Below are 26,300 nucleotides of genomic sequence, written 5' to 3'. Positions count from 1 at the left end.
AGAAACAGGAAACGGAAGTTAAGTGCCGAGGCGAGGCGTTAGGCAAATGCAACAACCCCCAGATGAAAGCAAAGGAAGCCAGAATCAACCATGACACTGGAGAAATTCACATTAATTGAAAGGTGACGACGATCCAAAGGGGCTGAGAGAAGTTGGGGTCTTAGGGGTTGGCAGGTTGCAACTTTTGGAAACTGACCAGCAACTCCAGGAAGTTGACCCCTGCAATTTTGAATTCCATTTGCTTGCAGCAAATTTTCTTACACTGAGGTGGAGAATATCAACAATGTAACGTGCCCTCCACTCTGACACTTCATTTATATGATTATAAAGTTTTCTCAGTGTAGCTTTTGATGCACCAAAGTGCAAACAAAATCAGAGGAAAGGAATACGAGGCAAGGTTACCTGTCCCTAATGCATTTCAAAATTGATTTATGAGTTTTCTTTCGAATTGCTGGCAGTTCCTCTTGCTGGGCCTTAGACAAATTTCTATTTGCTTTTGGCCATCCGTGTTTGTTTTCAATGTTAATTAAGGTTTACAATTACCCATGGGGTTCAGGATGCAAATGGTAAGAGGATATGGAAAGAGGCTTTGGTAATTGAGCGACAGCCCAAACGATTTGTGAATCGTTAAGGGAGAGGATGGTATTTATCTTATATATTTCACAATTTAATAATTAACAAGTATTTCTTAATTAAAGCTAATTTATTTTTGTACAACAATAGCACAACTTCAAAATAAAATAAGAAGCTTTTCAGACTCCCTCTCCAGCTTTTTTGGAACCCAGCTTACAATGGGTTAAGTTGACTGCTTTGGAGCAAAAACAATAAATTGCTTTTTAAACACTCAGGAAAAGTACAAGGATATATGTACGTATACGAAGTAACATTGGCGTCAAATGCACTTTGGCTCCCATTCTCCTCCAGGTTGTTGCGTTCAGATCCTGGTTTCTTCTTCTGGCTGCTCCTCGACTCGCTTCGTTTGGCTTGGCTTACGCTTGGCAGCTGACAACTTTCTAAGAATAACTGCAAAGCGATTTGCATATTTAGCTGCGTGTGGGAGGCGGAACGGGAGGTGAGAACTTTATCGCTTCCAATGCAGCCAAGCGAGGCCCATGCATCACACACTCACACATACTGGCACGTAAATCTTGGCCAGAAACTTTGGCAGACATCTAAATGTATTTATAAACACAAGAAGTAGCACTTCAGTTGGCTCCAGGGGGTGGGCAGTGGGCAAAGTTTAGGGTGATTGGCCATGGGGTTAATGAATCAATAATACTATATGCATAATATTGTAAAGTGCAGTCAGTTTTTAGTAAAATCAACAAAGTTAACTAACAAAAAATGCAACAACATTAGGCATTATATTTAAGGCGTTTCCAGTAGTCCTCTCTGTTCGAATTCCAATAGGCTGGTCTTGACCGTTTCACGTACTCGTTCTGATTTAAATAACTCATGTCGTTTCGCCAGCATCTTCTCTGGATATCCCATTAAATGAAGTAAATTGAAGTCGGTACTGGCTTCCGGTGAGGCGCAACATATAGGAAGTTCGCAGCAAACGGCGTAATATCCATAAAACAAACATCGTTCCATCTCAAGCTTCAAATCATTAAAGGTCGGTATGGCACCAATAAAGTCACAATGGGTGAGGGTCTTGGTTAGATTTTCAAAATAGTATTTTAAAAGTTCATCTTTTCGATGGAGGAGAACTTCTATCCGCAAGCTGGTGTAGAAGAAATAGTGCAAGTCGATTGCCGGACTGGCCCAAAAACAGTTTTGAAAATCAACCTAGAAATTGTAAAAAATATTTAGAAAGAATACAATATTAAATTTTATATTCTACTGACCAGTACGGCTTTTTCTTCAGGCCTGTTGAACATAATATTATTAACCCAAACATCACCATGGACAATCGCATTGAATTTTGAGTTTTTTGGATTGACAATATCTTGTATTCTTCGTGCATATGTGTCCGGTATTTGGGCATTCATTTTCCGTGCAATTTCTGGTAGTTCATCAGCGAAAAAATTGGCGGCAAATTCTGCGCCGTCTAGGACCAGAGCCTTTGCAAAATTGTCTGAAAGCCCTTTAGCATAGTCGGAAGGCGAAAGTTTATCCAAAAATTCTGGTTGTTCCTGGCACAAAACCATTGAAGCGCCATGAAATTGCGCCATCTTTCGCAGGCAAACTTTGGCGTCTTCTAGGCATATTCCTTGAAACCGATCCAACGAGGTGTAGCCCAAATCGCCTAAATCCTCTAGGAGGTAGATTTCTTTTCCGGCAGTGGTTTCAGTCAGAAAGCATCTGAGAAATTAAAGGTAATCGAGTTTATCATGTAGCCCAATTCATATTCATTTAAAAACTTACTCAGCGTATAATTTGCGTTCCCCTAATTCAGATGAACATTTGTTTAAAATCTTCGTCATTTCTGGAAGAAATTCCTCAAACATCTGTTTCTCATTTGTGCCCAGCTCGGCAACTGAAGGCAGTAGGTCTTTAAGTATATATTTTCCTGATTCCAAAACATCTTCAGGCGATCGGCGGAACTGTAAGGCCACTCTATAGATAACGCTGCAAAAGTTCTCGCCGCTCTGGTTCACAACTTCGATTTTACAATTTTCCACGCTCAATTTTTCGCAACCGTAAGCTTTGGCCAAAGCTTTTTCAAAATATTCCGCACTAAAGTTTTTCCGCTCCATAGCGACCTTTCTGAAGAGCCCGCGACAAACAACTAAGCCCCCATACTGGGTGAATCCCATATAGCCCCATTTGGGTTGTGAAATTCAGAACAGCTTTTCCTCTGAATTATTACATGCAATAGTTAGAGCTTTATCACAAATCACAACACTCAATGATAATCACAGAAGGCACAGAAAAGAATTCCCTTAAAATGTATTTTAAATAATTTAAAATTTCTGACAAAATAATTCTTATTATCATAGAATTAAGTACAAGATTATTATCATAATGCTTAATAGATAATGCTATTAAGCATTATGACATTTACAGATAAGAAACATTTTTCGGTGTATCTCTCAGCAAAGAGTTCACAGATCGTACATAAATTGAAATATAATTGAAGGTAGAACCGCGTTTGTGTTCTATCTAAATTGATAAAGGTAGATAGCCTACTTTTATAAACTTAATTGAATTACGGACAACGAGAGCCAAAAACAAAAAAGAAAGACAACTTACAAAGAGTATTTTATCTGCAAACTGCAGTTTTATTTTATTATGCATCATTTGTTTATTTTAATATAAATAAAGTATCCATTTATTGCTTATATTCTAAGATACTTTTTACAGATACACATATACATTCATCCAAAACCATCATGAACTGATATGATTCGAACTTCAAACTATGTCATAATGCTAGAATTTCTCGCATTTCCAGGAAACTGAAACTTCAAACTACATAGTAATAAGAAATTCATATTTTTTCTATTAATAAAACAAATATTTAAAGTAAAACGCAAACTTGGAAAGTTAGCAGGAATTTGAAACCGGATGTGATGGGAAGTTGAGGGACCTTACATTGGACCAGGAGTTCAAGTATCTGATTTTTAGTTTAGCTTAAAGTTTAGAAATAGTTAATATCTAAAAAAGATGATTAGAATACCGTCTAGCCCCAGATAGTTTAACTATTACTATTTATTTAGATTTACTAACCTTAAGAATACCTCGTAAACAATTCCAAGACGCTACACAGATACGCTGTACACACCGCAGTACACACTGAAGTACACTCGCTGTACTTTACTATGATTCGCGATTTTATAGATAAGCAAAGCATAGGAAAACTATCTATTGCATTGTATTTATATTATGATAAATATTGACAAAGATATTGTAAACAGAAGACGCGCATTTTTGTAGAGTAACCAATCGTCCCTAATACACTCACGCTAATTAAAAATTATAATAAGAAATGGTCTTACCATTTTTAACGCATCTATCGATAAAAAATAAAATCTCTAAAATATTACCGGTTTTTTAAAATAGTCCCCTGTCAGAAATTAAAAGGATAAATACAATTTTAAATATTTTAATACCAAAACTAATTAACATTTAAAGTGCCTAAACAACTAATCATTAAATTGCTAAACTATTCAAATGTGTAATCCACCCTTTTGAGGCCCGAAAAAAAGTCTATGTCGAGGAGCTTACAAGGATTTCTTGACTGGGCTGACCGGGCCAATGTTTTGGCATCTGCATTTTTTACAATCCGAGTCCACTCGGCCAGGTCGTTGCCTGGATTTTTGGGATTCGTCTCCTGGTGAAGGGGCTTTAGCATAAAATGGGACTTCGCTAGCTGATTTAGCAATCGCACTGAAACAGAAAACGGATTAGTGAATATTTTTAAGAATCAACAGTTTCTTTTTTCCATACAATGTATTGGCTGGAAGCCCAGTAAATCCGCATATTCGCACCACCAGTTGCAAATCAGGCTTAAGTAGTGCTTTGTCGTCTCCTCGGAGTCCCGGAATAAAGAAGTCAGATAATACTCATGGAAGACTAGAGTCAGAAGATGAACTGCGATTCGAGATATCTCACTAACTTGCTCGGTTCCTATAAAGAACACCATTAGAGAATATTGAGTATTTCTTATAACCCTGAAACTTACCAGCTTTTCTTTGGTGCAGCATCCACTGGTGCAACATCTGGAACACCAACGTAACAACACTAAGGCACAACTTCACATAACACTCACACTCGTTGGCTTTGTTCTGCTGTGATGTACTTGAATTGGAATTAGAATTTAGGTTTAAATTCGAAGTAGATGCAAGGGTGGAACCATTCGAGATCGATGCCTGCATAGTGGTTCCTGATTTCATTAGGGTTCCATCGCCCAAATCAGACTCCTCATCGTCTGCAAAGTACGGTAGCTTTTCCATGATGAAATCTGGAGGATTCTTGAAGCATTCAAAAGCGAAATGCACATGGTTGCCTCCAATTTGAAGGAGCAATTGAAGATGGTCTTCTCGCAGAGGAGTTTCACTGAAGAAGCATAGTTCCAGTAATCCCGCATAGACTTGTAAAAGGCAGGAGTCTGGTCCGAAGCGGTACACTGATCGTACGCGATCTGAAACAAAGCAGTTCCTCGGGCTTTTCACACACATCTTTGTCAACATCTGAGGATGTCGAAGAGCGCTTACGAGGCAGGAACTAAGCTCACCAAAAATCCATGGACTGGGACGAGTAAAAACTAACTGTTTGAGCAGATCAAACAATAGCTCTTCCTGTTGTGGGGGAAGCTCTTCGCTTTGCAAAAGACTGTTTAATAAAAACGCTAAAGCCTCTAGTAGTCCGAAATGCTCACTAACCTCGTACGAAAATCCTAGCTTTACAACTGCTTCAACGACTATGTCCAATAGTCCAATACCATCGTGATGCCCTTCCAAAAAAGCTTTGGCAATTCCCTCCTGGTTCCGAAATATTAGGGCCAAAGTGGCAATGTAGCGCCTTAGAAGCAAGGCGCGCTCGTTCTCGTAAAGATTACTCTGCTGTGACAGCGATACTCGATGGACTGGCTCGTCTAGATTGTATGGATTATAGGGATATAGCATGCAGTTGTTAGGGAACTCCAGACTATGGGCATACGACGAAAACTCTGCGAATACATTTCCAGTTGAGGAGAGTATCCTTGGAATGAGGGATTCCACGGATTCGGGTTGAGCTTGCAGCTGAGCAAAGCATAGCAACAATTTCTTGAGCTCTAGTTCGAAAAGGGTTCTTTGCTTTTGACCCTTATGCTGCTCCTCGCCATACTCAAACACACTACCATTATCGATTTTCAACCTGGAAACCGATCTGTGTATGTTTAGCTTATTAAGACGCAGCATGGATCGCTGCTCCGAGGTATCTGGGGCTGCCTGCAGCATGCTCATGTTCATACTCATATTCATACTCTTTTCGTGGGCTTTCTGTTGGATTTTCAGCTTGGTGTACTCGGCGTTCTTCATTTTTAGCTCAATGTCTTTGGCGGCTACTTGCTTGGCCGCTTCGGCAACTTTTTTAATACAATCCCGGTTCGTTTCGTCAGCCAAGGCAAGTTTCTCCATCTTGGTGGCCTGCAGTTGTTGTCGAAGGTGCTTCAGTTCATCACGGAGCAAACTCACCTAAAAGCAAATCGAAAGATTAATTAAACATTTAAGTGAGACGCATAAACATTTAAGTGAGACGTACCTCTCCCGACTTAATCTCATTCTGTTCGTTGCTATCGCCCAGATCTTTTTCCAGCCTTGTGTTAACCCGCTTTAAAGCTTCGATACGATCCATGAGGAACTTGATTTGGTGCTCCTGCTGCCGGGATTGCGTGGCAGTCATGGTTGTTGTAGTGGTTTTCTGTTGTATACTGATGTTGGTGGTCCTGGTTTCAATTTTACTCTTACTGGTGCTAGGTTTGCTGTCCGGCAGCTTCGGAGGCTCGCTATCCATGAGCGTAACCGCAAGAAAATCAAAGTCGTCATCGTCGGCAAAGATGGCATCCATGTCCAGGGTCGTGGACTTCTTGGCAGGTGGCGGCGCTGGAGGAGGAAGTATTTGCTGCGTACTGGTCGTTCCGTGGACCATTGGAGCAAACTCGGCAAAGGTCATTTCGCTGTTGTTCTCGGTCCCCGCCTTCTTCTTTCGCTCCTCTGCCTCGATTTCGGCCTCCGCCAACTGCGTGGCCATCAGGATCACGTCGTCGTCGTCATCCCAAAATTCCATTATGTTCCTCGGCGGGCTGGGCCGCGTGGATGCCCGGGTTACGCTGACATCCAGGCGGGGCTTCTTGGCCCGCGCAAAGTCCTTCATGGGGCCAAAACGCTTCGAAGCCATTATTCCGCCGGTTTGTTTTGTTTACGTATTGTGGAGGTGTGACCAGTTTTGGTTTAGATCATACGGAACTTTGTTGGATCACACATTAGCTGATATATGGCTCAAATCGGATTTATGAAATATGCAAAAAATATTTACTTTAAAGATATTTTTGAAAACAGAATCCATTTTCAATTCCGAGGTATTTAAAATATTGTTATCAACAAAATCATCTAACGCCTCAACAGTGTATCGGCATGTGCATCGAATTTACGCGCTTCGCAACACTACCCACCTATTAACCTCAAAGGGGCCACCAAGATACTTTCAACGCAAGCATTAATTGCAGAAGAAAAGAAAATAATTCTGGTTTAAGGACAACTGGTTGGGGTATCACGCTTTTGCGGAGGACTGGTGGCACGAATGGGACGCCATGCCAGCTAAGAGGATGACGGCCACAATAGCAGCCCCCAGCGGTTCCACCAACAATAATAATGCACAAGGAGGAGCTGGAGTTCGCCCTCTGGAGACACTAAATGGAATGGTTCGACTGGCTCCGGCCAGGGATCTAACCCTCGGCGGGCGTGGCGCTGGACCCAACAACAAAAAGGTTTTTGCCCCAAACTTAAATGCGGTGCGCAACAAAAATGCGTAAGAATTCTAATGCCCCTCGCACATGTTTTTGTAATAATAATACCTTTACCCATCTCTAGAAATGTTAAAACCTCTAAAGACACTTCGCAACCCAGGGGCGGTCGTCGAGGTGGGCGTGGCAACGGCGCAGGATCTGGCCGTGGACGTGGAGGCGGAGGCGGTGGAAGCTCTACGCTTATTCAAACCCAAGGCCTTTTTTCCGAGGGCGCTGGAGATGGACATCTGCGCCGTTCCACGGGCAATGGTTCTGCATATGCCAGGGCTGGAGATGAGGTAGCGGTGGCTAGAAAAAGGGCTGACCGGAAGGACGACAAAGCCCAGGCGTTGAGAGTCAAAGAACTGATCGGCGAATCTGACGTCAGTGATGTGGATGATCCCAGTGATGAAGATGTCAATAAGACTGAGATGGCTTTACGACCAATCCTGCTAAAGGAGGGTAAGAATTTTATCCCTCAAAATAGCAATAAATATTTTCTATTGTTGTGTATTAATAGGTCTTTGGAGCACCCAAAAACCACCTATTGTAAAACAGGAGGATGAAAGTAATTCAACAACAAATCATTTAGGTACATTAGTGATGCATTTAGAATATATTCAAATATTAATACTAATAATATTCTTAACTAGATTCCCTGGCTGTGGCTAACCATCTGCAAAAGCTACACGTGGCTGCACAGGCTGCAAAAATGGAAGAACCGCCGCTTCAGTACGGCCGTTATCCTCGTAGCATTTGCAACTTTCTGGACTCCCCTCAGTCTCAGATATTCCTCATGCAGCTGCCCGATGTGCTGCCTAGTGTAGGAGATGAAGCTGAAGATTCCGAACCGTCCAAAGCAGAGATAGCCGCATCTGCCAGTGAAGGTGAACCCAGCACAACCAGTGTCAAATCGTCCAGTGTAAAGGACAGCGTGTTGCGTCAGCTGGAAGATGGGCAGATTGGCAAAATCCTGCGCTATAGATCAGGACGTGTTAAGTTGCAGTTGGGCGACACGCGCTTTGACTTGGATATGGGGCTCGACCCGGGCTTCTTGCAGGAACTCATGTCTGTGACGGCAAATCGAGAACAGCGTAGCGGAAACATGATCAATCTGGGACCCATCCAGGCTAAGCTAAAGGCGACGCCCGACTGGGTACATCTGTTCGAGCAGCAGGAGGCGGCCGCCAAGCGAATTCCCAACACGTAGCACATCCTTCAACCTCCCCAGTAGAATAATTTAATTTGTAAATAGGCTGCGCCTAATCATAAGTTATTCCTTCTTTTAACTCCATTTATGTTTTAAATATAGAAATTTCTAATGACATAATATAATATTTCTACAAGAAAAAAACTTTTGGGTCTGTTCAAGAATGAAACGTGTAATTTAATCGAATTTAATAAGGACTATTAACTTGCCAAATTATTTTTACCAATTTATAAATTATAGGTGTTTAATAAACTGATAGGGATTCCATTAAATTCAAATTTAAAATCGAAATTTATTTATACAATTTCTATTAGGTTAGAAACTATTATATTTAGTTTATAGGAATTAGAATTTGTTTTTAACACATCGTCGATGTAAACAGAAATTTGCAAAAATACCAACAGAACTTTTTGTTTATTGTTGATATGGAAATGTCTCACAAAAGTATTGATTTACACCATTTATATTTTATACTACTTGTTCAACATGGCTAAAGCACAAAACAAAACAGAGCCCATAGTTTAATTGTTAACAGTTTACGCATATTTATTTTTATGTATTGGGAACATTCAGAGAAATCAATATATAAAAAAAATGTTTATATATGAAGCCCTTAATTTTTACTGTTGAAATTTGTATTTCAATTTTTGTAACCATCCTCCAAATATTATTCAAGGTCATCGATTATTGCCCCCGATGAGCTCTCTATAATTTTGGCGCCGTCAAGAGGTTGTCCAGAGCTCTGCCCCAATGAGATTGGACCGTCGTTACCCTCCGCCGCCCGATTTCCGAACTCCTGCATTTTAACAATCAACATCGCAAATACTTGGGCTGGCAGGGAGGATTGCAGCACTTGTAGCAGGCGAGCCGGCTGGCCGCAAACAACAATGGCATTTGCCAAATGCTCGACACCGCTGTCGAAATCGCCACGAGCAATCAGGGTCTCACCCTGTTGGATTTCTTGCAAGAAATATCTGAAATAAAGTATAGTTTAAGGATTATTATTATAAGATAATGAATAACAAACTAGTTAGGCATAAGGTCTCCCATTTTCAATGCCCAATTGGATAATAACTAATAAGAATTCCTCCCAAGACCAATATGACTTAATCATTCGTTGGTATTGCTAAATACTTCTTTCTTTGTGACTGGATATGAATCATAATTAATGACGTATGGAACCTTGGGTATACAAATGTTTTTGTTCTTTTATGGCTGATACATATATATCTTGTATATATAATAGGGTGGGTCGAATTCCAACAAGTTGTTCAAATCGAATTCTAATAGTGCGGAAAACTTGCTACGGAATACTACAAGCATTTTGCAAAAAAAATTTTTGAAATCGGTCAATATCTTCTGTTCGCGCATCGCACTTAAAGTTTCGAAAAATTTTCGAAAATACCGAATTTTCAAAACTTCTTAAAAGTACGATTTAGTCGCAATTTTCCAAAGTTTTACTTATTATTATATTTATTTTGAATCATTTAAAAGGTTTTTTCGTAATTAGGTAAATCAATAGTGGTTTTAAGAATTTAAAATAAATAAGTTTTTAGTACAAATTTCATGCATTACGATTGTTTTTCACGCTCAGCTTTCCCCAGGATCAACGACGAGGACGTAGTGAAAAATCTGATCCCATTTTTTTTATTGCTATTTTTTTTTTATTTGTTTTTAATGATTTTTTTTTATTTTTTTAATGATTTATATATTTTTTTTTGTTTTTTTTTTAGATTTTTTAAAATTTTTGTTGTTGTTTTTTTTTTAAATTTCCTTTTTGTTTTTCGATTTTGTTTTATTTGTCTGTTGTATACTGGGACTTGTTCTCAAATTTAGGCAAACTGAAACGAGAATATAAAGTTGAGCGTATGTAACCATCCCTATTGTGATAACCACATATGTACCTTCTTCGACGCTTCAGTAACAAGCTTAACAGTTCGCTGTACTGCTTGAGTGTGGCATGGAAAGCTTAGCAAGTACTGGAGGAGGTGATACTGCTGTAGAAGACCAGTCGATCATTTCATAGTTCTTAGTGGCATTAGATTATACATATCGAGTGAAGAGCCCTCCGAAAACTTAGTTCACATAGTTACATTTATAATGAAAGTGTATTTACCTACTTGGTTTCAAATAAAAATCAGTGATTCAATAACAGATGGTGCGAGACATGTCTTCACTATGATTAAAAATTCTCGATACTTGCCAAAACGTCTTTTAAAAGTAGTTGATCCTGTTATTCAGCTTATTTCGCGCATCCTGAAAATTTGCTTTTGTCTATGCTCACAGATGAAAATCTTAATGTACGTAAGATCGGGTTGCAAAGAATTTTAAAAGCCAGAGAGAAGACTCCTACTGCGGAGACTTCGGTGCGCTCGTTCCTTTTTCCAAAACTAAACTTTAATGCCACTAAGTACTATGAAATGATCGACTGGTCTTCTACAGCAGTATCACCTCCTCCAGTACTTAGGAATGTGTCAAATGCAGTTTTGGTATCTTCCATTGATAACCAACTATCAATCGGTCAAAGCAACTTGCTAAGCTTTCCATGCCACACTCAAGCAGTACAGCGAACTGTTAAGCTTGTTACTGAAGCGTCGAAGAAGGTACATATGTGGTTATCACAATAGGGATGGTTACATACGCTCAACTTTATATTCTCGTTTCAGTTTGCCTAAATTTGAGAACAAGTCCCAGTATACAACAGACAAATAAAACAAAATCGAAAAACAAAAAGGAAATTTAAAAAAAAAACAACAACAAAAATTTTAAAAAATCTAAAAAAAAAACAAAAAAAAATATATAAATCATTAAAAAAATAAAAAAAAATCATTAAAAACAAATAAAAAAAAAATAGCAATAAAAAAAATGGGATCAGATTTTTCACTACGTCCTCGTCGTTGATCCTGGGGAAAGCTGAGCGTGAAAAACAATCGTAATGCATGAAATTTGTACTAAAAACTTATTTATTTTAAATTCTTAAAACCACTATTGATTTACCTAATTACGAAAAAACCTTTTAAATGATTCAAAATAAATATAATAATAAGTAAAACTTTGGAAAATTGCGACTAAATCGTACTTTTAAGAAGTTTTGAAAATTCGGTATTTTCGAAAATTTTTCGAAACTTTAAGTGCGATGCGCGAACAGAAGATATTGACCGATTTCAAAAATTTTTTTTGCAAAATGCTTGTAGTATTCCGTAGCAAGTTTTCCGCACTATTAGAATTCGATTTGAACAACTTGTTGGAATTCGACCCACCCTAATATATAAATATATATCGGGAAAGTAAACATATAACCTATAGAAGCTGCTGGCGTTTTGCCAAAACCTGCGTCCAGTCTGGAACTTCAGTTTGAAGGACAAACATAAGCTGACATTCTTAAGCCTTCTTACATAAATAATACGTGCCGAACAGCATGTATACATGGTCTTTCTCTTGTCTTGTTAATACTATTGGGCAAAGTTGTGTGAAAAGTGTAAAGTACACACATTTATGTACATACGAGCATAAAATTCCATGTATACGTGAAAACTATTAGGAGTCTGCACAACTACACGTGCAACATTATATAATGATGTTCCCGTTGGATTTGCATACCTTTCAATTGCTTCATGATCATTCAGATTTGGTATTCCGGATTTAGCAGCTCCGGTTTTCTTGTTGCGGCGGCGACCTGACGTGTGATGAAAATGCTTAGTACTTTTCATTATTACCTATAACAACAAAAAATTCTTACGCTCACGGACTTTCTTCTTGTACTCTGGATCATTGCGGCGCTTCTTGTCGAAATAGATGCAGTATCCTATAAATAAAGTGCCAGCCACTCCTGCTGCAATTCCAATTGCAGTTTTGTTCATTTCAATCATATTAAGAAAATTCCTCGGCTTCAAATGTATCTTATTTTACATTCCCCATGTGCCCTCGATTTACATAAAACAAAAATCGATATCGCTATTCCACTTGTCATCGTGTACGACCACATATATAATACATATTGGAACAATGAAAATGAAACAGTTTTTTAAATTTTTAAGTTATATTTTTAATGATTTTTTTTATCTATGCGGGTGATTTAGAATTTTTTTGGTTACTAAATGCCATTGTAATATTTATAGTTTCATTTTAAACATGTTCCAGTTTATTTTTTAAAGATGTTTAAAAACAAAACCGACAGAAGTTAAGAGCTTTAATTTAAAAAAAGCTTTGCTATGTTTCCAAACCTGCTTTTTATTATATTATATTAAAAATAGAAATAGTTTAAGATTATCCCAAAAATGACCATCGAGATCCCGCTTGTTTTTGAACTGTAACGATATATTTATCTTTATATTTTAATTTTATACATGTGAGATATTCTATAATTATATTATAATAATTTAATCATAATTTTTAGATTTTTAGCTTAAAAAACGTATAAAACTTGTTATAACTCAGCTAATTATAACGCAATGATGGAAAGAAGGATATTTTTAATTTAAAAATATTTTAATTTTAAAATATCCCTTGAAATAACAAATTTGAATTTATTATTTTATAAAAGTCCCTTTTGAGTAATATAAACTTTTTCGGTTACTTTTTGAATGGCTCCCGGATGAGCATCGAAATTGACGCAGAACCATGATAAAGTCTGAAATCTAAATTGATAAGTTCCAAACTGTAAGTGTGTGCATGCGCCGAAGTGTACGGATATTCATTTGCACCCGAATACATAGGCATTATATGCCTGTATTCTGTAAATATACATTTCTCTTTAATAAATAAGTTTTAGGGCTCGATTGCCTCCCAATTGAACATTTCTTTCACTTAACCCGGGAGCACTCGACAGTAACCATGCGGAGCTTGTGGCTAAATTCCCTGACAAGACAAGGTAAGGAAAGACATTGTTCCTAATCTTAACTAAATTTAACGTAATTCTATTAAAAAGGTCTATATCGGTTGAGTACCTTGAAGTACTCCACCAGCGTTGAGCCAAAGGAACCCGTCGTAAAAACAAAATCGATACCTGGTCCTAAATCAGTCGAGCTTAAAAAGCAGCTGGATTCCGTGCAGGTGAATATGATAGGTTTTATCTAACGTGAGATATGAAAGATTATTTATAAATATATATAGATTAGTTCGAAATCGTATGAGGTTTTCCTATTCAGGTCATAGAGATCATTAATAGGGAATAAAAATAACTTTTAAGACATCGCAGCCTGTCTTTATTGAGGTAAATTGCTTCTTTATAGGCCACCGGAACCATCCAATTCTTTGCTGACTACGACAAGTCCATTGGCAATTATATCCACGACGTTGATGGAAATATATTGCTGGATGTTTACACACAAATTTCTTCCGTACCTCTGGGTTACAATCATCCCAGGCTATTCAATGTGTTCAACAACGAGCAGAATGTTAAAAGTGAGATGATTTTGATTTATAATGATTGGTAGAGGTATATAATATTGATTATTTGTAGCCTTGATTAACAGACCAGCACTCGGTGTCTTCCCCGGTAAGGAGTGGCCGGAAAAACTGCACTCTGTTTTACAGAGCATTGCTCCCAAGGGGCTCAATAAAATTACAACCATGATGTGTGGTTCTTGTTCCAACGAAAATGCCTATAAGGCCATTTTCATTTGGTGAGTTTTGAGAAAAACCAAGATTTATGATTATTATTTAAAAATATTTAAATCAATAAATGAGAAAAAGCTTTCAATGGGGAGCCATGGTTACCAGAAAGCGTCGATACTTCTGTTCTTAAAACCTTAATTCCATAACTAAAAAAATATATGTGCATTTTTTTGTCCTTGATAGGTATCAGAACAAACTCCGTGGAAATACCCCCCTTACCGATCAGGAGAGAAACTCCTGCATGATCAACATTCCTCCTGGAGCTCCCAAACTAAGTATTCTTTCATTCAAGGGTGCATTCCATGGGCGAACCCTGGGCGCTCTCTCCACTACACATTCGAAATATATCCACAAACTGGATGTGCCTTCCTTTGACTGGCCCATTGCGTCGTTTCCACAGTACAAATATCCTTTGGAGGAAAACGTAGCGTACAATAAGAAGGAGGATGAAAAGTGCCTAAGCGAAGTGCAGGATTTGATTAAGCAATATGCCAGTAAGGTTCCAGTGGCTGGTGTCGTGGTGGAGCCCATTCAGAGTGAGGGAGGCGACAATGAGGCATCTCCGGAGTTCTTCCAGAGCCTCCAGGCCATTTGCAAGAAGAACGGTATTGCTCTCCTCATCGACGAGGTGCAAACTGGAGGTGGTAGCACTGGAAAGTTCTGGTGCCACGAACACTTCAACCTGGACGGTCCCCCGGATGTGGTTACCTTCAGCAAGAAGCTGCAACTGGGCGGCTACTTCCACAACGATGATTTTGCTCCCAAGGAGCCCTACCGTATCTTCAACACCTGGATGGGGGATCCAGGCAAGGTTCTGCTCCTCGAAGAGATCCTTAAAGTGATCCAGGAAGATAGTCTGTTGGCCAACGTGAATGTGGCCGGAAAGGTTCTGAAGGAGGGATTGTTGAGCTTGGAGAAGGAGTTCCCTCATATTTTGAACTCCACCCGTGGGCGTGGCACATTTTTGGCCGTCAATTGCACCAACACCAAGGTGCGAGATCAAATTGTTGGAGCTTTGAAATTGCACGGCGTCCAAACGGGAGGATGCGGTGAAATCTCCATTCGATTCCGCCCGGCTTTGATTTTCAAGGAATATCACGCCAATATTGTGCTGGACCGCTTCCGCCAAGTATTGAAGGCCATCTAAGAACAACTTTTAAATATTTGAATTGAATGTGCTCTGAAAATTGAAATTGCTTGCAAATAGAAGTAGAAAAAAGTGCATCCATGCGGACCTCTATTGCAAATCCATATATGTTACAAATAAATAATAAAATGAATCTATTTTTTCCTTCTGTTAAAGGCATTTTTTTATTATGTGGGTTAAGTAAGGTAACGTAGGCAATGATTTTATTCGAAACATTGAATAAAATGTCAATATTTTTTGGGAACTTTTATTAATAGTAGTTTTATATTCTGAAAAAAATTATTTTTAAAAAACGCTAAATTTTTTATGTGATTTATCATCATTATTTTAACTTTAAATAATGTTGAGGCGCAGAAGGTGCGTTCATTTGCTCCCTAACTATCAGTTTTTGTTTTTTAAATTGCGTTTTTTTAGTTTTCAAACTAAAAACATATTTCGAACTACTCGAGAATACACACGAATAGCCTTTAAAAGTATTCGGTCGATTTCGTTGGTCCCTTATGGTGAATAAAACCTATAAAAAAATAATTAAAAGTTAATGATTAACGATAATTCAGGAATTCATCCACTCAGTACCAAAAGCGCCAAGAGCGAAGCGCCACTGTTATGTGAGCCCAAGGAACCTGTTCTAAAATCGAAGGACATACCTGGACCCAAATCAATTGCTCTAAAAAAGAAACTCGAAACTATTCAGGTGGATAAGTATTATTATTAGTGCGTTTGCCCTTCGCAGGATATACAATTCACTTTTTTACGTATCTAAGGAGATATATCTTTGATTTAGGCGGCGGGAACTGTTGAGTTTTTTGCGGATTATGAAAAGTCTTTTGGAAACTATATTTGTGACGTAGATGGCAATATGATACTTGATATTTACACACAAATATCGACGTTACCCTTGGGCTACAATCATCCCAAGCTGCTCCAAGTTTTTCAAAATGACCAAAATTTAAAAGGTATTCTTTAAAACTCTCCTCTTTAATTATATTTATTATGCGTGTTTATTTTGCAGCATTGATCAATAGACCTGCCTTAGGTGTTACTCCTGGAAAGGATTGGCCAGATAAACTGTCTAATATGTTGCAAACTATAGCTCCGAAAGGACTTTCCAAAATAACTACCATGATGTGCGGTTCATGTTCCAATGAAAATGCATACAAAGCCATATTTATTTGGTAAGATTTTAGTAAATATAAAATAAATTAGGAAGTACGTTTTGTTTATATTCTTTACAGGTACCGTAATAAACTCCGCGGCGACAATTGTCCATCTGAGGAAGACAAGAAATCAGCCTTGTTAAACAAGCCCCCAGGTTCACCGAATTTAAGCATCCTTTCATTCAAAGGAGGCTTCCATGGACGTACTCTGGGCACCCTTTCGACTTCACATACCAACTATATACAAAAACTGGATTACCCAGCTTTTGATTGGCCTGTGGCAACGTTTCCCAAATACAAATATCCACTAGATCAAAACGAAAATTTCAACAAGAAGGAAGACAAAAACCGACTCCTTGAAGTGAAGAAACTCATCGACAGCTCTGCTTGCAAGTCCCCAGTCGCCGGGATTATTGTCGAGCCAATTCAATGCGAGGGAGGCGACAACGAAGCGTCTGCTGAATTCTTCAAAGGCCTCCAGAAGATCTGCAAGGAAAAAGGAATTGCCTTTCTGGTAGACGAAGTTCAAACGGGTGGTGGTATTACTGGGAAGTTCTGGTGCCATGAACACTTCAATTTAGACGGGCCCCCGGATATTGTAACCTTTAGCAAAAAGTTACAAATGGGCGGGTTCTTTCACAAGGACGAATTTGTCGTCAGGGAGCCATACAGGATTTTTCACACCTGGATGGGTGATCCTTCAAAATTGCTGCTCCTCGAAGAAATCATTCATGTTATTGAGGAAGAGAAGCTGTTGGAGAATGTTAATGAGACTGGGGCGTATTTCAAAGAAGGTTTGATGTCTATCGAGAAGGAATTTAAAGAATTACTGCATTCCACTCGCGGAAGAGGATTCTTCTTGGCCACAACCTGTTCCAATGCAGCCACGCGAGAGAAAATTGTTGTCACCCTGAAGAAGGTTGGCATCCAAGTCGGAGTTACTGGTGAAAGCTCCATTCGATTTCGGCCCGCATTGATTTTCAAAAAAAAACATGTCGACATATTTCTAGATCGTTTTCATAAAGTTTTAAAATGTCTTTAACAACATTTTAATACCGTGCTGATCAAATTTGTATGTATTAAATTGAAAAATCTTAAATAAAGTGACTCTGTAAAATGGATATGGATATTGTTTACATTTTCCTCATTTTCCGAGATAACTAGTTGCCATTTGGCGCCAACTACTCACCAATTAAATTAAAAAACATCTAGTCATACTTACGCTTTAACATTTAAGAAGCACATACTTTATTCAATAACGCTTAATTTATGATCACTTTATTATGAAAAATTTAAAACCGCAACATGGGTGTTTTGGAACGGTCATAATTAGATATTATTATTTAGATATAATTTAATATTATAAGAATTGTTTATTATTAAAAAGAAATATATATATAATGGCCATACTGAAACAAAACAATTTAATTCGCAATTACTCTATACACGTTTAAATGATTATTGCTTGCTTTTCAATAGTTATTTAGTTAATGGGACTGCGGATCACACTGTAATAATCGAACTATTGATGGATCACTTTTGGCTCCTTCTATGAACTCTTCCAAACTTAATTTTCCATCTTTGTTTCGATCCATTTGGCGAAAGATTTTATCGGTTCGTTTTTCAGGAGTACTTTCGTCTTCTGGCATTTTCATTACCGATCCTACCATTTTATATATTGCCTAAAAAACATTATATATTTAATACAAATAGGATTATGATATAGATTTCTTAAAAATTAGCATCTTACTGTAACAATTTCTAGCATTTCTTGTCGAGATATGTATCCGTTTCCATCTAGATCATACATTGAGAATGCCCATTTAAGTTTTTGCTCGAGTTTGCCTCGAGATGTGACACTAAGTGCACACAAAAACTCTCTAAAGTCTATAGTGCCATCGCCGTTTGCATCGAATGTCCTAAACACATGCTCTGCAAACTATAAATTGGGAAAAAATAAATTTTAAAATAGTCTAAAATAAACGACTGTTTAAAATACCTTGCTGGCATCGCCATATGGAAAGAAATTTCCATATATTTTTTTAAACTCTTCTACCGACAAATGCCCACTTGGACAGTCCTTAAGAAAGCCTTTATACCATTCTTGAATTTCAGCATCTAAAATAAAAGAAAAATATTGGTAAATTCAGTTTCATACAAATGTTTTTTGATTAAAACTTTTAACTTTACCTGTAAATTCTGTGTTTTGTTTAAGGTCCTCCAAAACTTCGGGTTTAAGTTTACTATTTTGCTTTCCCATTGTGGCAGAATAATTTCATTATACAGTAATCTTAAAATGTAATAAATTATTTAGTTAAACTTTGCTTTTTAAAACATATATTCATTAACAAACAACAACAAAATTTCTCATCGGGTACCGAAGATAAATACCCTTGCAGACCGATATAACTCATATTATTTTATGTATGTTGCCAATAATTCTGTGGTGGTACCTTAAGTATTATCAACAGTCCAAAATACGACGCAAATAACACTGCGCCAGATAAACCATTCATTGTGTTTTATTTAATATATATCTGTTAAATAGTAGATAGTATTTGTTCATAAATCAAAGATAAACTAAAAGCATTGTGAGCCATATTAGCTTTACAATAACTAAATCAATACAAATATTACTATATATATATAAGCAGATGTATAACTATAAGCGAAACATTGTTCCCCAATCCAAAAGTGAAACACACAAGCCCGAACTCAGTTGACATATTTTCGATCAAGTAAACCAATTAGATTTTCCCCAGATCAGAAACATCACAATTATCCAGTTTATACGAGTTCAAGCCTGCCGGCCTTTTGGCAAAAAAGAAGAGTCCAATTGTCTATAAACAGCATCTATTAAATGTATATGAAGTATGCACTAATGGGTAGATAAAGAATAACTATGAAGATCGACACTATATGCATCACAACTCTAGTAACTAAAAATAGATGAATGCATTAATATGTTGTTTAATGAAGTACAATCAAAAATTTTAATGATTTCATAGTTTTATAGTAGTTTAATTTTAGTATAAGAAATATAAATTAAATATTTATACATTTCATTACTGATTTCATCAAATACACACATATTGTAGGATATAATTGTTTATGGTGCCAGCATTTTAGACAGCTCCTCATCTTGCAAGCATCCTTTTAAGAACTCATCTTGGGTTAATTGACCATCGTTATTTTCGTCCATTTTTGCAAAAATATTTTTTGCTCTTTCTTCTGCTGAGTCAGCTGGACGATTAGATGAGCACGCTCCTAGCATGTCATAAATTGCCTAAAACAGAAATTGGCATTAATAATTGAATATTCAGCTTGTGGACTAACGAGACTTTGGGATGAAGAGGCTTTCGACTGGATGATTACCTGAACAATCTTGGTCATTTCCTGTATGTCTATGACACCATTGCCATCGACATCGTACATTCGAAAGGCCCACTTTAGTTTTTCTTCCGGTGTTCCGCTTGAAGTTACGTCTATTGCGAGTAAAAATTCCTAAAAAATAAAACAGTTCACAATATTAATGATGAAAATAAATATTTAAGTTTGTCTTTTTGCAACGTTTAGCAGATGATTAAAAGGTATTAAGCCGTTTTACTTGTCGTCAAAATATACTGCAGCCGAATAAATTAAAATGTCAGCTATTAATTCAGTTGATTTATTATTTAACGTACCATGCGCGTTACAGGCCCATAATAAAACAACACTATATGCATACTTATCACATTTACAATATATATACAGATATATACATACGTTCCTCCCGATCAACAGTCAAACCGATGGGTGTCCAAATATGCCATAACAGCTTTTCAAACGTCATAAAAAAAAAATCTAATGAAAATATAACGTCAGCGTTACTTCTATTGCACCTGGTCACCTCGGGCAACGATTAAAGGCAAGCCGACAGTAATTTCGGATAAAGAAAAATCTAGCCCATTCCCTCCCTAACACGCACATATATGTACCTTTGGCAACACGCGGATTTCTTTGTTTGTAGCGCCAGGTGTATTAAATGTAAGGTGACCTTTATACCTCATTTAAATATTAACCTATTTCTTTTGAAAAAGTCAATTCCATCCAGTACAGTGCAGTATTTTGAAACGGTTCTGTGCTGTGTGTGTGGGAGAGCCCCCAGTAATGAGTAATTGATGGAAAATTACCTTAAAGTCAATATATCCATTTTTGTCCATATCGAATGTACGAAAAACATGGTCGCAAAACTCTTCCGCATTCCCGGATGGGAAAAACATTTTGTACATATCGACAAATTTCGCTGGCGTCAATCGGCCGTTGGGACAATCTTGCTATATATTTTAATAAAGAAACACAAACACACATCATTTCAATGGTTTTTTCCTGATGTAATATATGTACTTACCTTAAATCCTTTATACCACTCTTTAATTGTAGCTTCGTCATATCTCGTATGGGTTTTTAAAAACTCCATGTCCTCTTTGGTTAAACGGTCTTTACTACTCAAGCACCCCATTGTTTTTCACTGTTTATAACTTTTTAGGATCTAAATTTTATCTATTTAATTTTCTCTTTGTTTAAATTGCTTTGCCTGGTCTGTACATTTGACTTAATGTTATTGGTGGACAGAAAAACTCCAAATCAATAATTTCGCTTGTATGGCATTACGTTAACGATATGTATGAATTGTGGCACGAAAAAATAATAGTTGAACGAACGACTCATTTATAAAATTTTCTTGATAATAATAAGCAAAATTGTACTTGACTATTAACTTGTATATTTCAAGCCTGATGTGTACCGAAGGACTAATCAAATGGATCAGGCGCATGCGCGGAAATTGTCTCTATACAGGACTATTATTGGTTAACCAAATTTTCTGTACACGGTAGGACTTTTTGAAGGAAGGAAATAGGGTTGCCAACGTTATTTGCAACAATAACTTCCTTTTTAATTTGGTTTTTTTATTTTTTTAATTCATCTAATTTAAAATAAATTCTAATTCACAAAAAGTCACAATGCTATAAAAAATAAAACAATTTAAAAAGAAGAAGGTATAAGTATTTATGGAAATTTCCCTTTTGATAAACTTATTTCCCAGCGTTAAGCTTTTTTTTTTTAATATATTAGCAAGTTGGCTTTATTGCTATCCGCTTTTGATTTAAAGGTAATTAAAAACCAATCAAATTTAAGCCAAAGTTTTATTTTTAAGTACGATTTATTGTTATTAAATATTTATTTATATAAATATATATATACATATGTAAAGCGATGCGGAGCTGCAAATTAAAATACTTTATCAGACCATTCCGGCGTGGAAAAGTTATTTTTGAGCCCGTGAAAGAAATCTTCACACGAAGAGGACCACCATCTTCTGAACAAAAAAAGATCAATGACCAAATAGTGCAAACGATCGATTTTATTTAGAAATTTTGACAGTTTATTGCACAAACACGAGACAAATATTTTAAGTGTTTCGAATTTTACATTTAAAATTAATTGTTTTAACTTAAAATTTTGCTGAAATATGATGACACCGACAATTCATAACCGACAAATCAGTCAAAACGAAGGATCGAAGATACATTCGATCAAAATTTAACAATCTGCAAGGGTATATGACACTAATATTTATATTTTTATTTTTATTGGCATCCGTATTAAAATGGATTAGATTATACATAAAATTATTGGGGTTTTTACACACATTTTTGGAAATATTTAATAAAATAATATGAGTTTAATCGTCTGCTTAGGTAGTTGGTTAATCATGCATTTTAGGCTACATTTAAGCTTGGCACGAATATTATTAATATTTATACTAAGTTTTAAGATATATATTTCACTTACATTAGACAATTTATCGTCGACCAAGTCAAGAAGCATTATTCACCTCATTCGGGTTAGTAAGCTGTTGAAAGAAACGAATAAACATGAATTTTTTGCTACAACAATTTGAAACAATACATTTTAATACTATTTTTTATTTATAGAAATTATAACAGCTCATTTTTGAATTTTTTCAAAGTAACGTAAAAATACCTATTTCATTTGAGCATTAAATTCGCGAGATATTTTTATCCGATATAATAAAATCTATAGGAATGTCTACGATCTCACCGAGGGTGCTAATGGTTTTGTTGTTTCCCAGAAAAATGTACTTTAGAAATTGTATTTACGAACTAGAGAGTGTGAGATTTAGGTCATGGATTAAGGACCTTGTTCGGTGTTACCGAATTTCCTGGTCACTACGGCCAAATTGCAATCAATTTACAAATTCACTTTCAGCGGGGAATACATTGGACGAATTTTGGCATACGCACACGCCTGCGTGTCACGCAAAAAAGAAAAAAAAAACACGACCCGCGCCTACATATTCTTTTTCTTTGGAGTTTTATTTAATAAGTTTATTTATTGTAATAAATTAACAAATTTTTAATACAACTGAACCTGAAGTATATTAATTACTTTAAGTAAAGATGCGTAACTTTTTCAGAGATGGATGCATTTTGGGAACACCTTTTTACTCCATTCCCGAGACACATGCTTACATAAATTTTCCACTATTTTTTGTTAAAAAATGTAAATGCATATAGAAATACAACCGGCTCGGCATTATTATTTAAATGAGCTAGATTGTTTCGCCTTTTTTACATGTATACACACATATATTGAATTTGTTTTATATATATGCTGTGCGTAGTCACGTGCCCACAAATTTGACGAAATTCACTCGGTTGACATGTGTATGCATTTTTATTTCCAATATAAATCCGTCCTAAATTTTGTTATTTTTGATATTTATATGCGTAGCGAACACATATACATACATATGTACACGCAGTATATGCAAGCAAAATTAGCTGTATGTACATATTCACTTGATTTTCAGTTGTCTCCGAGTGTGCGGACGTGTATTACCTGGATATGAACAGCACATTGATTTTAGGCACATTTCCGCTACCTATAAATTAAGCAGAACCACTTTTCGCAAATGCAATAAAAACTTATTCGACCAAAACACAATCAATACAACAAAATTTAGGGGTGGCAAAGCTAGCGTAGTATTTGGTATTTTCTAAAAATCTGGCAGCACTGGTGGCTGAAATAAGTTGGCAGCACTACTTGGCCTGTCCAGCAAGGTTGTTAGCCTCTTAATTATTTAAATTCAGCATTTAAAATTTTGTTTTAAAAAGCAAAAGTCGCTAAATTATATTACGTTCTCTCTTAAAAAAGGGTTATTAATTTAAATTTGGGGGAAGCCCCGAATCGTCCAAGTGATCTGGGTCATGGTGGGACCTATCTACACGATGCTTTTGGAACGATGGTGTTCCTCAAGAGGTACGGTTAAAATCCAGTTTAAATTTAAATTTAAAAGGAAAATACTTGCCAAATACACATTAAAGCCTTTATACATAAAGCAAGCTTTATACATATAAAGCCTTTACAACTTAGTTTAAAAACATTATTAAATCTTCAAATTAGTTCGTCTCCAAAATAAAAACAATTCATATTGTTTGAAATTTTCATCTGAATTTAAAAAGTTTATTATTTCAAAGACTTAAGCAAATCCTTAAAAATAGGAATAGCTTTTAGCTTGAAATTTGAAGCTTATTAAGCTAATCGATCGAATGCATAGGTGTTAATTGCAATTCGAACAATTAAGTTTCGTACAAAAGTGTATGTATGTCAACTTGAATAGTTTGTGCTTCTCGTTATATTTAGATTAAGTTTTCTAAGTGCATTGGTTTCGGGCCAGCGTTTTATCATTTAGTCTTTTTTCTTTTATACCAGTATAAACACTATTGTAAAGGTACCAGTGCTGAATTTTCAATTTATTTTATCATATCCTAGTTTCCTTTGAAAGGCATTGATCTAGTAGGAGGCACCCTTGATCATAATTACAATTTTTATCGGTTTATCCCTTGCAAATCACTGATTTGGTAGAAATAAACCGAACAATTAACCGAAAAAGGATTTAATTTAATTGTTGAACTTTTAGTTAAACAAGGTAGTTGTGTCACTAAAACCTTTTAAGTTATTTATAAATAAATTAGTTCATTCGGTCTGCGGTGTTACGTAATACAAGAATAAGTGTCAGGGACTTTCAATGATAAACAATGATGTAACTCTAAAGTGTAACACTGAGTTCTCGCTTACATTTTTTAAAAATATTTGGAAAATTTTGATCACGGCCTATACTCTTATGAATAATCTTTGGATATTGAATCTAAAAATTGAATTTAGGGTTAAAAAATCAAATTTATGTAGAGCTTAAGAATACATATTAAATATGTCTGAAAAATTTTAGTAATATGGCAGACGAAGAAGATCCATGGGGTTTCGACGATGGCGGCGAGGAGCAGGCGGCATCGGCATCTTCCAACCAGGCCACCAATCCACCCTCCAAAGCACCCAGTGTAGCACCTTCTGACCACAAGTCCGACAGTGTTGCCGTGGGTGGAACCCCGGCCAACGAGGAGGCTGCTCCTGTCGAGGAAGAAGCACCATTACCTCCTCCACCTCCGCCAGAAGATGATGGATACAGGAAACCAGTGCAATTGTACCGGCACTGGGTTAGGTTAGTTTTGAATATTTTATTTTTAACTGAATTTTATTTTCTAACATATGTTATATAATATTTTGCAGGCCCAAATTTCTCCAATACAAATATATGTACAACTACAGAACCAATTATTATGATGATGTAATTGACTATATTGATAAAAAACAAACTGGAGTGTCGCGTGAAATACCAAGACCACAGACGTGGGCGGAGCGTGTCCTTCGTACACGGAATATCAGGTGACATATATTTTTGTTGTAATTTTTTTTTTTAATTTATATAATATATGAATTTGTAGTGGCAGTGGCATTGACTCGTATGCTCCATCGGCAAAGAGGGACAAGCAATTAATCCAAACATTGGCGGCCTCCATAAGAACTTATAATTACCACACCAAGGCATACATTAACCAAAGGTATGCCAGTGTCCTCTAGTAAGCGTAAGATACGCACTTTAATTTAATAATAGAATCCTTAAAAAAGATGAACACTCGTAGTTAATAGAAATATTATATTAGGCGGTTGTATATCTGCGCATCTCCACCTCAACTTTTAACCTTAAAAAAAAGAGGTTGACAGTTTCAGATAGCTCTTTTCAAAAACAAATAATTATATTTTGTATATTTCTTACAAGCGTAATTTCTGTTAATATATTTTTATATATATTTACATATATTAACACAACTTACCTCTCAAAACATGGTATTTTTTAAGATTATTTACTTCGTTTCTAGTCAAGTGAATAAATTAAAAAACTAATTTATATTTTAAAGCTAAAAATTAAATAAAACTGTGCAATAATAAAAATATATATATTTTGGTGTATTATTTTATTTCAAGGGATAATTTTATGTTCTGAAAATTGGGCAATAATTCAATGGAATTGTGGAACATCTAGTTGATGGTTTTTTATATTTTTTTTACTCTTAAAGTTTTAATTTTTGGAAGCATCTTTTCATTAGTCCTTTAATAATCCTGGATAATCTTCAAAACTCGAGTTCCCTAGGAAATTATGGAGGTATAAACTGATCCAAATTCCGAAACAGAATAAAAGCTTTAACTGCACAGAGAGATTTCAGTCACCCTAAAATTATCTAATAAAGTAAATTAATGCTTTGTTGCTTTTAAATTGATAGTAGGGTGAACAATTGACGGTTTGAAAAATTGTTTTGATTTTAAGATTTAATA

General features: G+C 36.3%; 10 protein-coding genes across 13 annotated transcripts; 5 read left to right on the top strand and 5 right to left on the bottom strand.

Moving 5' to 3' along the window:
- Positions 1-1,287: 1,287 nt before the first annotated feature.
- On the bottom strand, positions 1,288-2,814 carry LOC6506256. Its single transcript, XM_001958219.4, has 3 exons — positions 2,368-2,814; positions 1,848-2,304; positions 1,288-1,788 (listed from the first exon to the last, which is right to left on the bottom strand). Exons 1-3 carry the CDS (start codon positions 2,757-2,759, stop codon positions 1,369-1,371), a joined length of 1,269 nt encoding a protein of 422 aa, XP_001958255.2. The 5' UTR covers positions 2,760-2,814; the 3' UTR covers positions 1,288-1,368.
- A 1,218-nt stretch (positions 2,815-4,032) lies between these two features.
- Positions 4,033-6,897, bottom strand: LOC6506255 (ATR-interacting protein mus304). The gene is made up of 4 exons (XM_001958220.4): positions 6,190-6,897; positions 4,628-6,122; positions 4,393-4,572; positions 4,033-4,332 (listed from the first exon to the last, which is right to left on the bottom strand). Exons 1-4 carry the CDS (start codon positions 6,823-6,825, stop codon positions 4,109-4,111), a joined length of 2,535 nt encoding a protein of 844 aa, XP_001958256.1. The 5' UTR covers positions 6,826-6,897; the 3' UTR covers positions 4,033-4,108.
- Positions 6,898-6,961: 64 nt separating this feature from the next.
- LOC6493697 (DNA-directed RNA polymerase III subunit RPC4) lies at positions 6,962-9,251 on the top strand. The gene is made up of 4 exons (XM_001958221.4): positions 6,962-7,455; positions 7,518-7,894; positions 7,953-8,024; positions 8,086-9,251. The coding sequence occupies exons 1-4, from the start codon at positions 7,238-7,240 to the stop codon at positions 8,640-8,642; spliced, it is 1,224 nt and encodes a 407-aa protein (XP_001958257.1). The 5' UTR covers positions 6,962-7,237; the 3' UTR covers positions 8,643-9,251.
- On the bottom strand, positions 9,163-12,604 carry LOC6506253 (mitochondrial import receptor subunit TOM20 homolog). Its single transcript, XM_001958222.4, has 3 exons — positions 12,382-12,604; positions 12,243-12,318; positions 9,163-9,616 (listed from the first exon to the last, which is right to left on the bottom strand). Exons 1-3 carry the CDS (start codon positions 12,509-12,511, stop codon positions 9,310-9,312), a joined length of 513 nt encoding a protein of 170 aa, XP_001958258.1. The 5' UTR covers positions 12,512-12,604; the 3' UTR covers positions 9,163-9,309.
- On the top strand, positions 10,658-11,363 carry LOC116655881. The gene is made up of 2 exons (XM_032454738.2): positions 10,658-11,245; positions 11,309-11,363. Exons 1-2 carry the CDS (start codon positions 10,919-10,921, stop codon positions 11,315-11,317), a joined length of 336 nt encoding a protein of 111 aa, XP_032310629.1. The 5' UTR covers positions 10,658-10,918; the 3' UTR covers positions 11,318-11,363.
- Positions 12,605-13,350: 746 nt separating the features above from the next.
- LOC6493698 (4-aminobutyrate aminotransferase, mitochondrial) lies at positions 13,351-15,560 on the top strand. The gene is made up of 5 exons (XM_001958223.4): positions 13,351-13,512; positions 13,570-13,694; positions 13,874-14,045; positions 14,104-14,266; positions 14,442-15,560. The coding sequence occupies exons 1-5, from the start codon at positions 13,476-13,478 to the stop codon at positions 15,403-15,405; spliced, it is 1,461 nt and encodes a 486-aa protein (XP_001958259.1). The 5' UTR covers positions 13,351-13,475; the 3' UTR covers positions 15,406-15,560.
- A 52-nt stretch (positions 15,561-15,612) lies between these two features.
- LOC6493699 (4-aminobutyrate aminotransferase, mitochondrial) lies at positions 15,613-17,683 on the top strand. Of its 3 annotated transcripts, XM_014909011.3 has the most exons (6): positions 15,613-15,762; positions 15,820-15,908; positions 15,963-16,099; positions 16,190-16,361; positions 16,418-16,580; positions 16,641-17,683. In XM_014909011.3, the coding sequence occupies exons 1-6, from the start codon at positions 15,746-15,748 to the stop codon at positions 17,602-17,604; spliced, it is 1,542 nt and encodes a 513-aa protein (XP_014764497.1). In that variant the 5' UTR covers positions 15,613-15,745; the 3' UTR covers positions 17,605-17,683. The 3 variants fall into 3 exon arrangements, with proteins under 3 accessions (XP_014764497.1, XP_014764498.1, XP_032309734.1); XM_014909012.2 differs by lacking the exon at positions 15,613-15,762 and having other exon boundaries at positions 15,979-16,099; positions 16,170-16,361; XM_032453843.2 differs by lacking the exon at positions 15,613-15,762 and having other exon boundaries at positions 15,979-16,119.
- Positions 17,684-17,818: 135 nt separating this feature from the next.
- LOC6506252 (neurocalcin homolog) lies at positions 17,819-23,548 on the bottom strand. Its single transcript, XM_001958225.4, has 6 exons — positions 23,469-23,548; positions 22,398-22,458; positions 18,753-18,852; positions 18,562-18,680; positions 18,313-18,501; positions 17,819-18,244 (listed from the first exon to the last, which is right to left on the bottom strand). Exons 3-6 carry the CDS (start codon positions 18,820-18,822, stop codon positions 18,050-18,052), a joined length of 573 nt encoding a protein of 190 aa, XP_001958261.2. The 5' UTR covers positions 18,823-18,852; positions 22,398-22,458; positions 23,469-23,548; the 3' UTR covers positions 17,819-18,049.
- On the bottom strand, positions 18,777-23,550 carry LOC6506251 (neuronal calcium sensor 2). Of its 2 annotated transcripts, XM_001958226.4 has the most exons (6): positions 23,469-23,550; positions 22,398-22,458; positions 20,953-21,568; positions 20,735-20,878; positions 19,938-20,066; positions 18,777-19,848 (listed from the first exon to the last, which is right to left on the bottom strand). In XM_001958226.4, exons 3-6 carry the CDS (start codon positions 21,061-21,063, stop codon positions 19,672-19,674), a joined length of 561 nt encoding a protein of 186 aa, XP_001958262.1. In that variant the 5' UTR covers positions 21,064-21,568; positions 22,398-22,458; positions 23,469-23,550; the 3' UTR covers positions 18,777-19,671. The 2 variants fall into 2 exon arrangements, with proteins under 2 accessions (XP_001958262.1, XP_014764695.1); XM_014909209.3 differs by lacking the exons at positions 20,735-20,878; positions 20,953-21,568 and having other exon boundaries at positions 23,469-23,549.
- Positions 23,551-24,264: 714 nt separating this feature from the next.
- Positions 24,265-25,927, top strand: LOC6493700 (flightin). Its single transcript, XM_001958227.4, has 4 exons — positions 24,265-24,360; positions 24,859-25,128; positions 25,197-25,352; positions 25,412-25,927. Exons 2-4 carry the CDS (start codon positions 24,863-24,865, stop codon positions 25,545-25,547), a joined length of 558 nt encoding a protein of 185 aa, XP_001958263.1. The 5' UTR covers positions 24,265-24,360; positions 24,859-24,862; the 3' UTR covers positions 25,548-25,927.
- Positions 25,928-26,300: the final 373 nt, after the last annotated feature.

This window comes from Drosophila ananassae, chromosome 2R (assembly GCF_017639315.1).
Source record: "Drosophila ananassae strain 14024-0371.13 chromosome 2R, ASM1763931v2, whole genome shotgun sequence".
Taxonomy (NCBI): Eukaryota; Metazoa; Arthropoda; class Insecta; order Diptera; family Drosophilidae; genus Drosophila; species Drosophila ananassae.
The sequence above is the reverse complement of the archived record's forward strand: the minus strand, read 5'-3'. Positions and strand labels throughout refer to the sequence as shown.

Excerpts from the sequence above, each read along its gene's own strand:
- LOC6493700 (XM_001958227.4), top strand. The coding sequence starts at position 24,863 with ATGGCAGACGAAGAAGATCCATGGGGTTTCGACGATGGCGGCGAGGAG. Across the intron at positions 25,129-25,196 it reads TTGTACCGGCACTGGGTTAG|GCCCAAATTTCTCCAATACA; the intron begins GTTAGTTTTGAA and ends AATATTTTGCAG. Across the intron at positions 25,353-25,411 it reads CTTCGTACACGGAATATCAG|TGGCAGTGGCATTGACTCGT; the intron begins GTGACATATATT and ends ATGAATTTGTAG.
- LOC6493699 (XM_014909011.3), top strand. Across the intron at positions 16,100-16,189 it reads AGAAACTCGAAACTATTCAG|GCGGCGGGAACTGTTGAGTT; the intron begins GTGGATAAGTAT and ends TCTTTGATTTAG. Across the intron at positions 16,581-16,640 it reads TACAAAGCCATATTTATTTG|GTACCGTAATAAACTCCGCG; the intron begins GTAAGATTTTAG and ends TATTCTTTACAG.
- LOC6506255 (XM_001958220.4), bottom strand. The coding sequence starts at position 6,825 with ATGGCTTCGAAGCGTTTTGGCCCCATGAAGGACTTTGCGCGGGCCAAG. Across the intron at positions 6,123-6,189 it reads ATGAGATTAAGTCGGGAGAG|GTGAGTTTGCTCCGTGATGA; the intron begins GTACGTCTCACT and ends ATTTGCTTTTAG. Across the intron at positions 4,333-4,392 it reads GGGCTTCCAGCCAATACATT|TGCGATTGCTAAATCAGCTA; the intron begins GTATGGAAAAAA and ends TTTCTGTTTCAG.
- LOC6506253 (XM_001958222.4), bottom strand. The coding sequence starts at position 12,511 with ATGATTGAAATGAACAAAACTGCAATTGGAATTGCAGCAGGAGTGGCT. Across the intron at positions 12,319-12,381 it reads CAAGAAGAAAGTCCGTGAGC|GTCGCCGCCGCAACAAGAAA; the intron begins GTAAGAATTTTT and ends ATCACACGTCAG. Across the intron at positions 9,617-12,242 it reads GATCATGAAGCAATTGAAAG|ATATTTCTTGCAAGAAATCC; the intron begins GTATGCAAATCC and ends ACTTTATTTCAG.
- LOC6493698 (XM_001958223.4), top strand. The coding sequence starts at position 13,476 with ATGCGGAGCTTGTGGCTAAATTCCCTGACAAGACAAG. Across the intron at positions 14,046-14,103 it reads CAACGAGCAGAATGTTAAAA|CCTTGATTAACAGACCAGCA; the intron begins GTGAGATGATTT and ends GATTATTTGTAG. Across the intron at positions 14,267-14,441 it reads TATAAGGCCATTTTCATTTG|GTATCAGAACAAACTCCGTG; the intron begins GTGAGTTTTGAG and ends TGTCCTTGATAG.
- LOC6493697 (XM_001958221.4), top strand. The coding sequence starts at position 7,238 with ATGCCAGCTAAGAGGATGACGGCCACAATAGCAGCCCCCAGCGGTTCC. Across the intron at positions 7,456-7,517 it reads GCGGTGCGCAACAAAAATGC|AAATGTTAAAACCTCTAAAG; the intron begins GTAAGAATTCTA and ends ACCCATCTCTAG. Across the intron at positions 7,895-7,952 it reads ACCAATCCTGCTAAAGGAGG|GTCTTTGGAGCACCCAAAAA; the intron begins GTAAGAATTTTA and ends GTGTATTAATAG.
- LOC6506251 (XM_001958226.4), bottom strand. The coding sequence starts at position 21,063 with ATGGGGTGCTTGAGTAGTAAAGACCGTTTAACCAAAGAGGACATGGAG. Across the intron at positions 20,879-20,952 it reads AGTGGTATAAAGGATTTAAG|CAAGATTGTCCCAACGGCCG; the intron begins GTAAGTACATAT and ends TAAAATATATAG. Across the intron at positions 20,067-20,734 it reads ATGGATATATTGACTTTAAG|GAATTTTTACTCGCAATAGA; the intron begins GTAATTTTCCAT and ends TTTATTTTTTAG.
- LOC6506252 (XM_001958225.4), bottom strand. The coding sequence starts at position 18,822 with ATGGGAAAGCAAAATAGTAAACTTAAACCCGAAGTTTTGGAGGACCTT. Across the intron at positions 18,681-18,752 it reads ACAAAACACAGAATTTACAG|ATGCTGAAATTCAAGAATGG; the intron begins GTAAAGTTAAAA and ends CTTTTATTTTAG. Across the intron at positions 18,245-18,312 it reads AAATGCTAGAAATTGTTACA|GCAATATATAAAATGGTAGG; the intron begins GTAAGATGCTAA and ends AATGTTTTTTAG.
- LOC116655881 (XM_032454738.2), top strand. The coding sequence starts at position 10,919 with ATGCTCACAGATGAAAATCTTAATGTACGTAAGATCGGGTTGCAAAGA.
- LOC6506256 (XM_001958219.4), bottom strand. The coding sequence starts at position 2,759 with ATGGGATTCACCCAGTATGGGGGCTTAGTTGTTTGTCGCGGGCTCTTC. Across the intron at positions 2,305-2,367 it reads GAACGCAAATTATACGCTGA|ATGCTTTCTGACTGAAACCA; the intron begins GTAAGTTTTTAA and ends TTAATTTCTCAG. Across the intron at positions 1,789-1,847 it reads CTGAAGAAAAAGCCGTACTG|GTTGATTTTCAAAACTGTTT; the intron begins GTCAGTAGAATA and ends TACAATTTCTAG.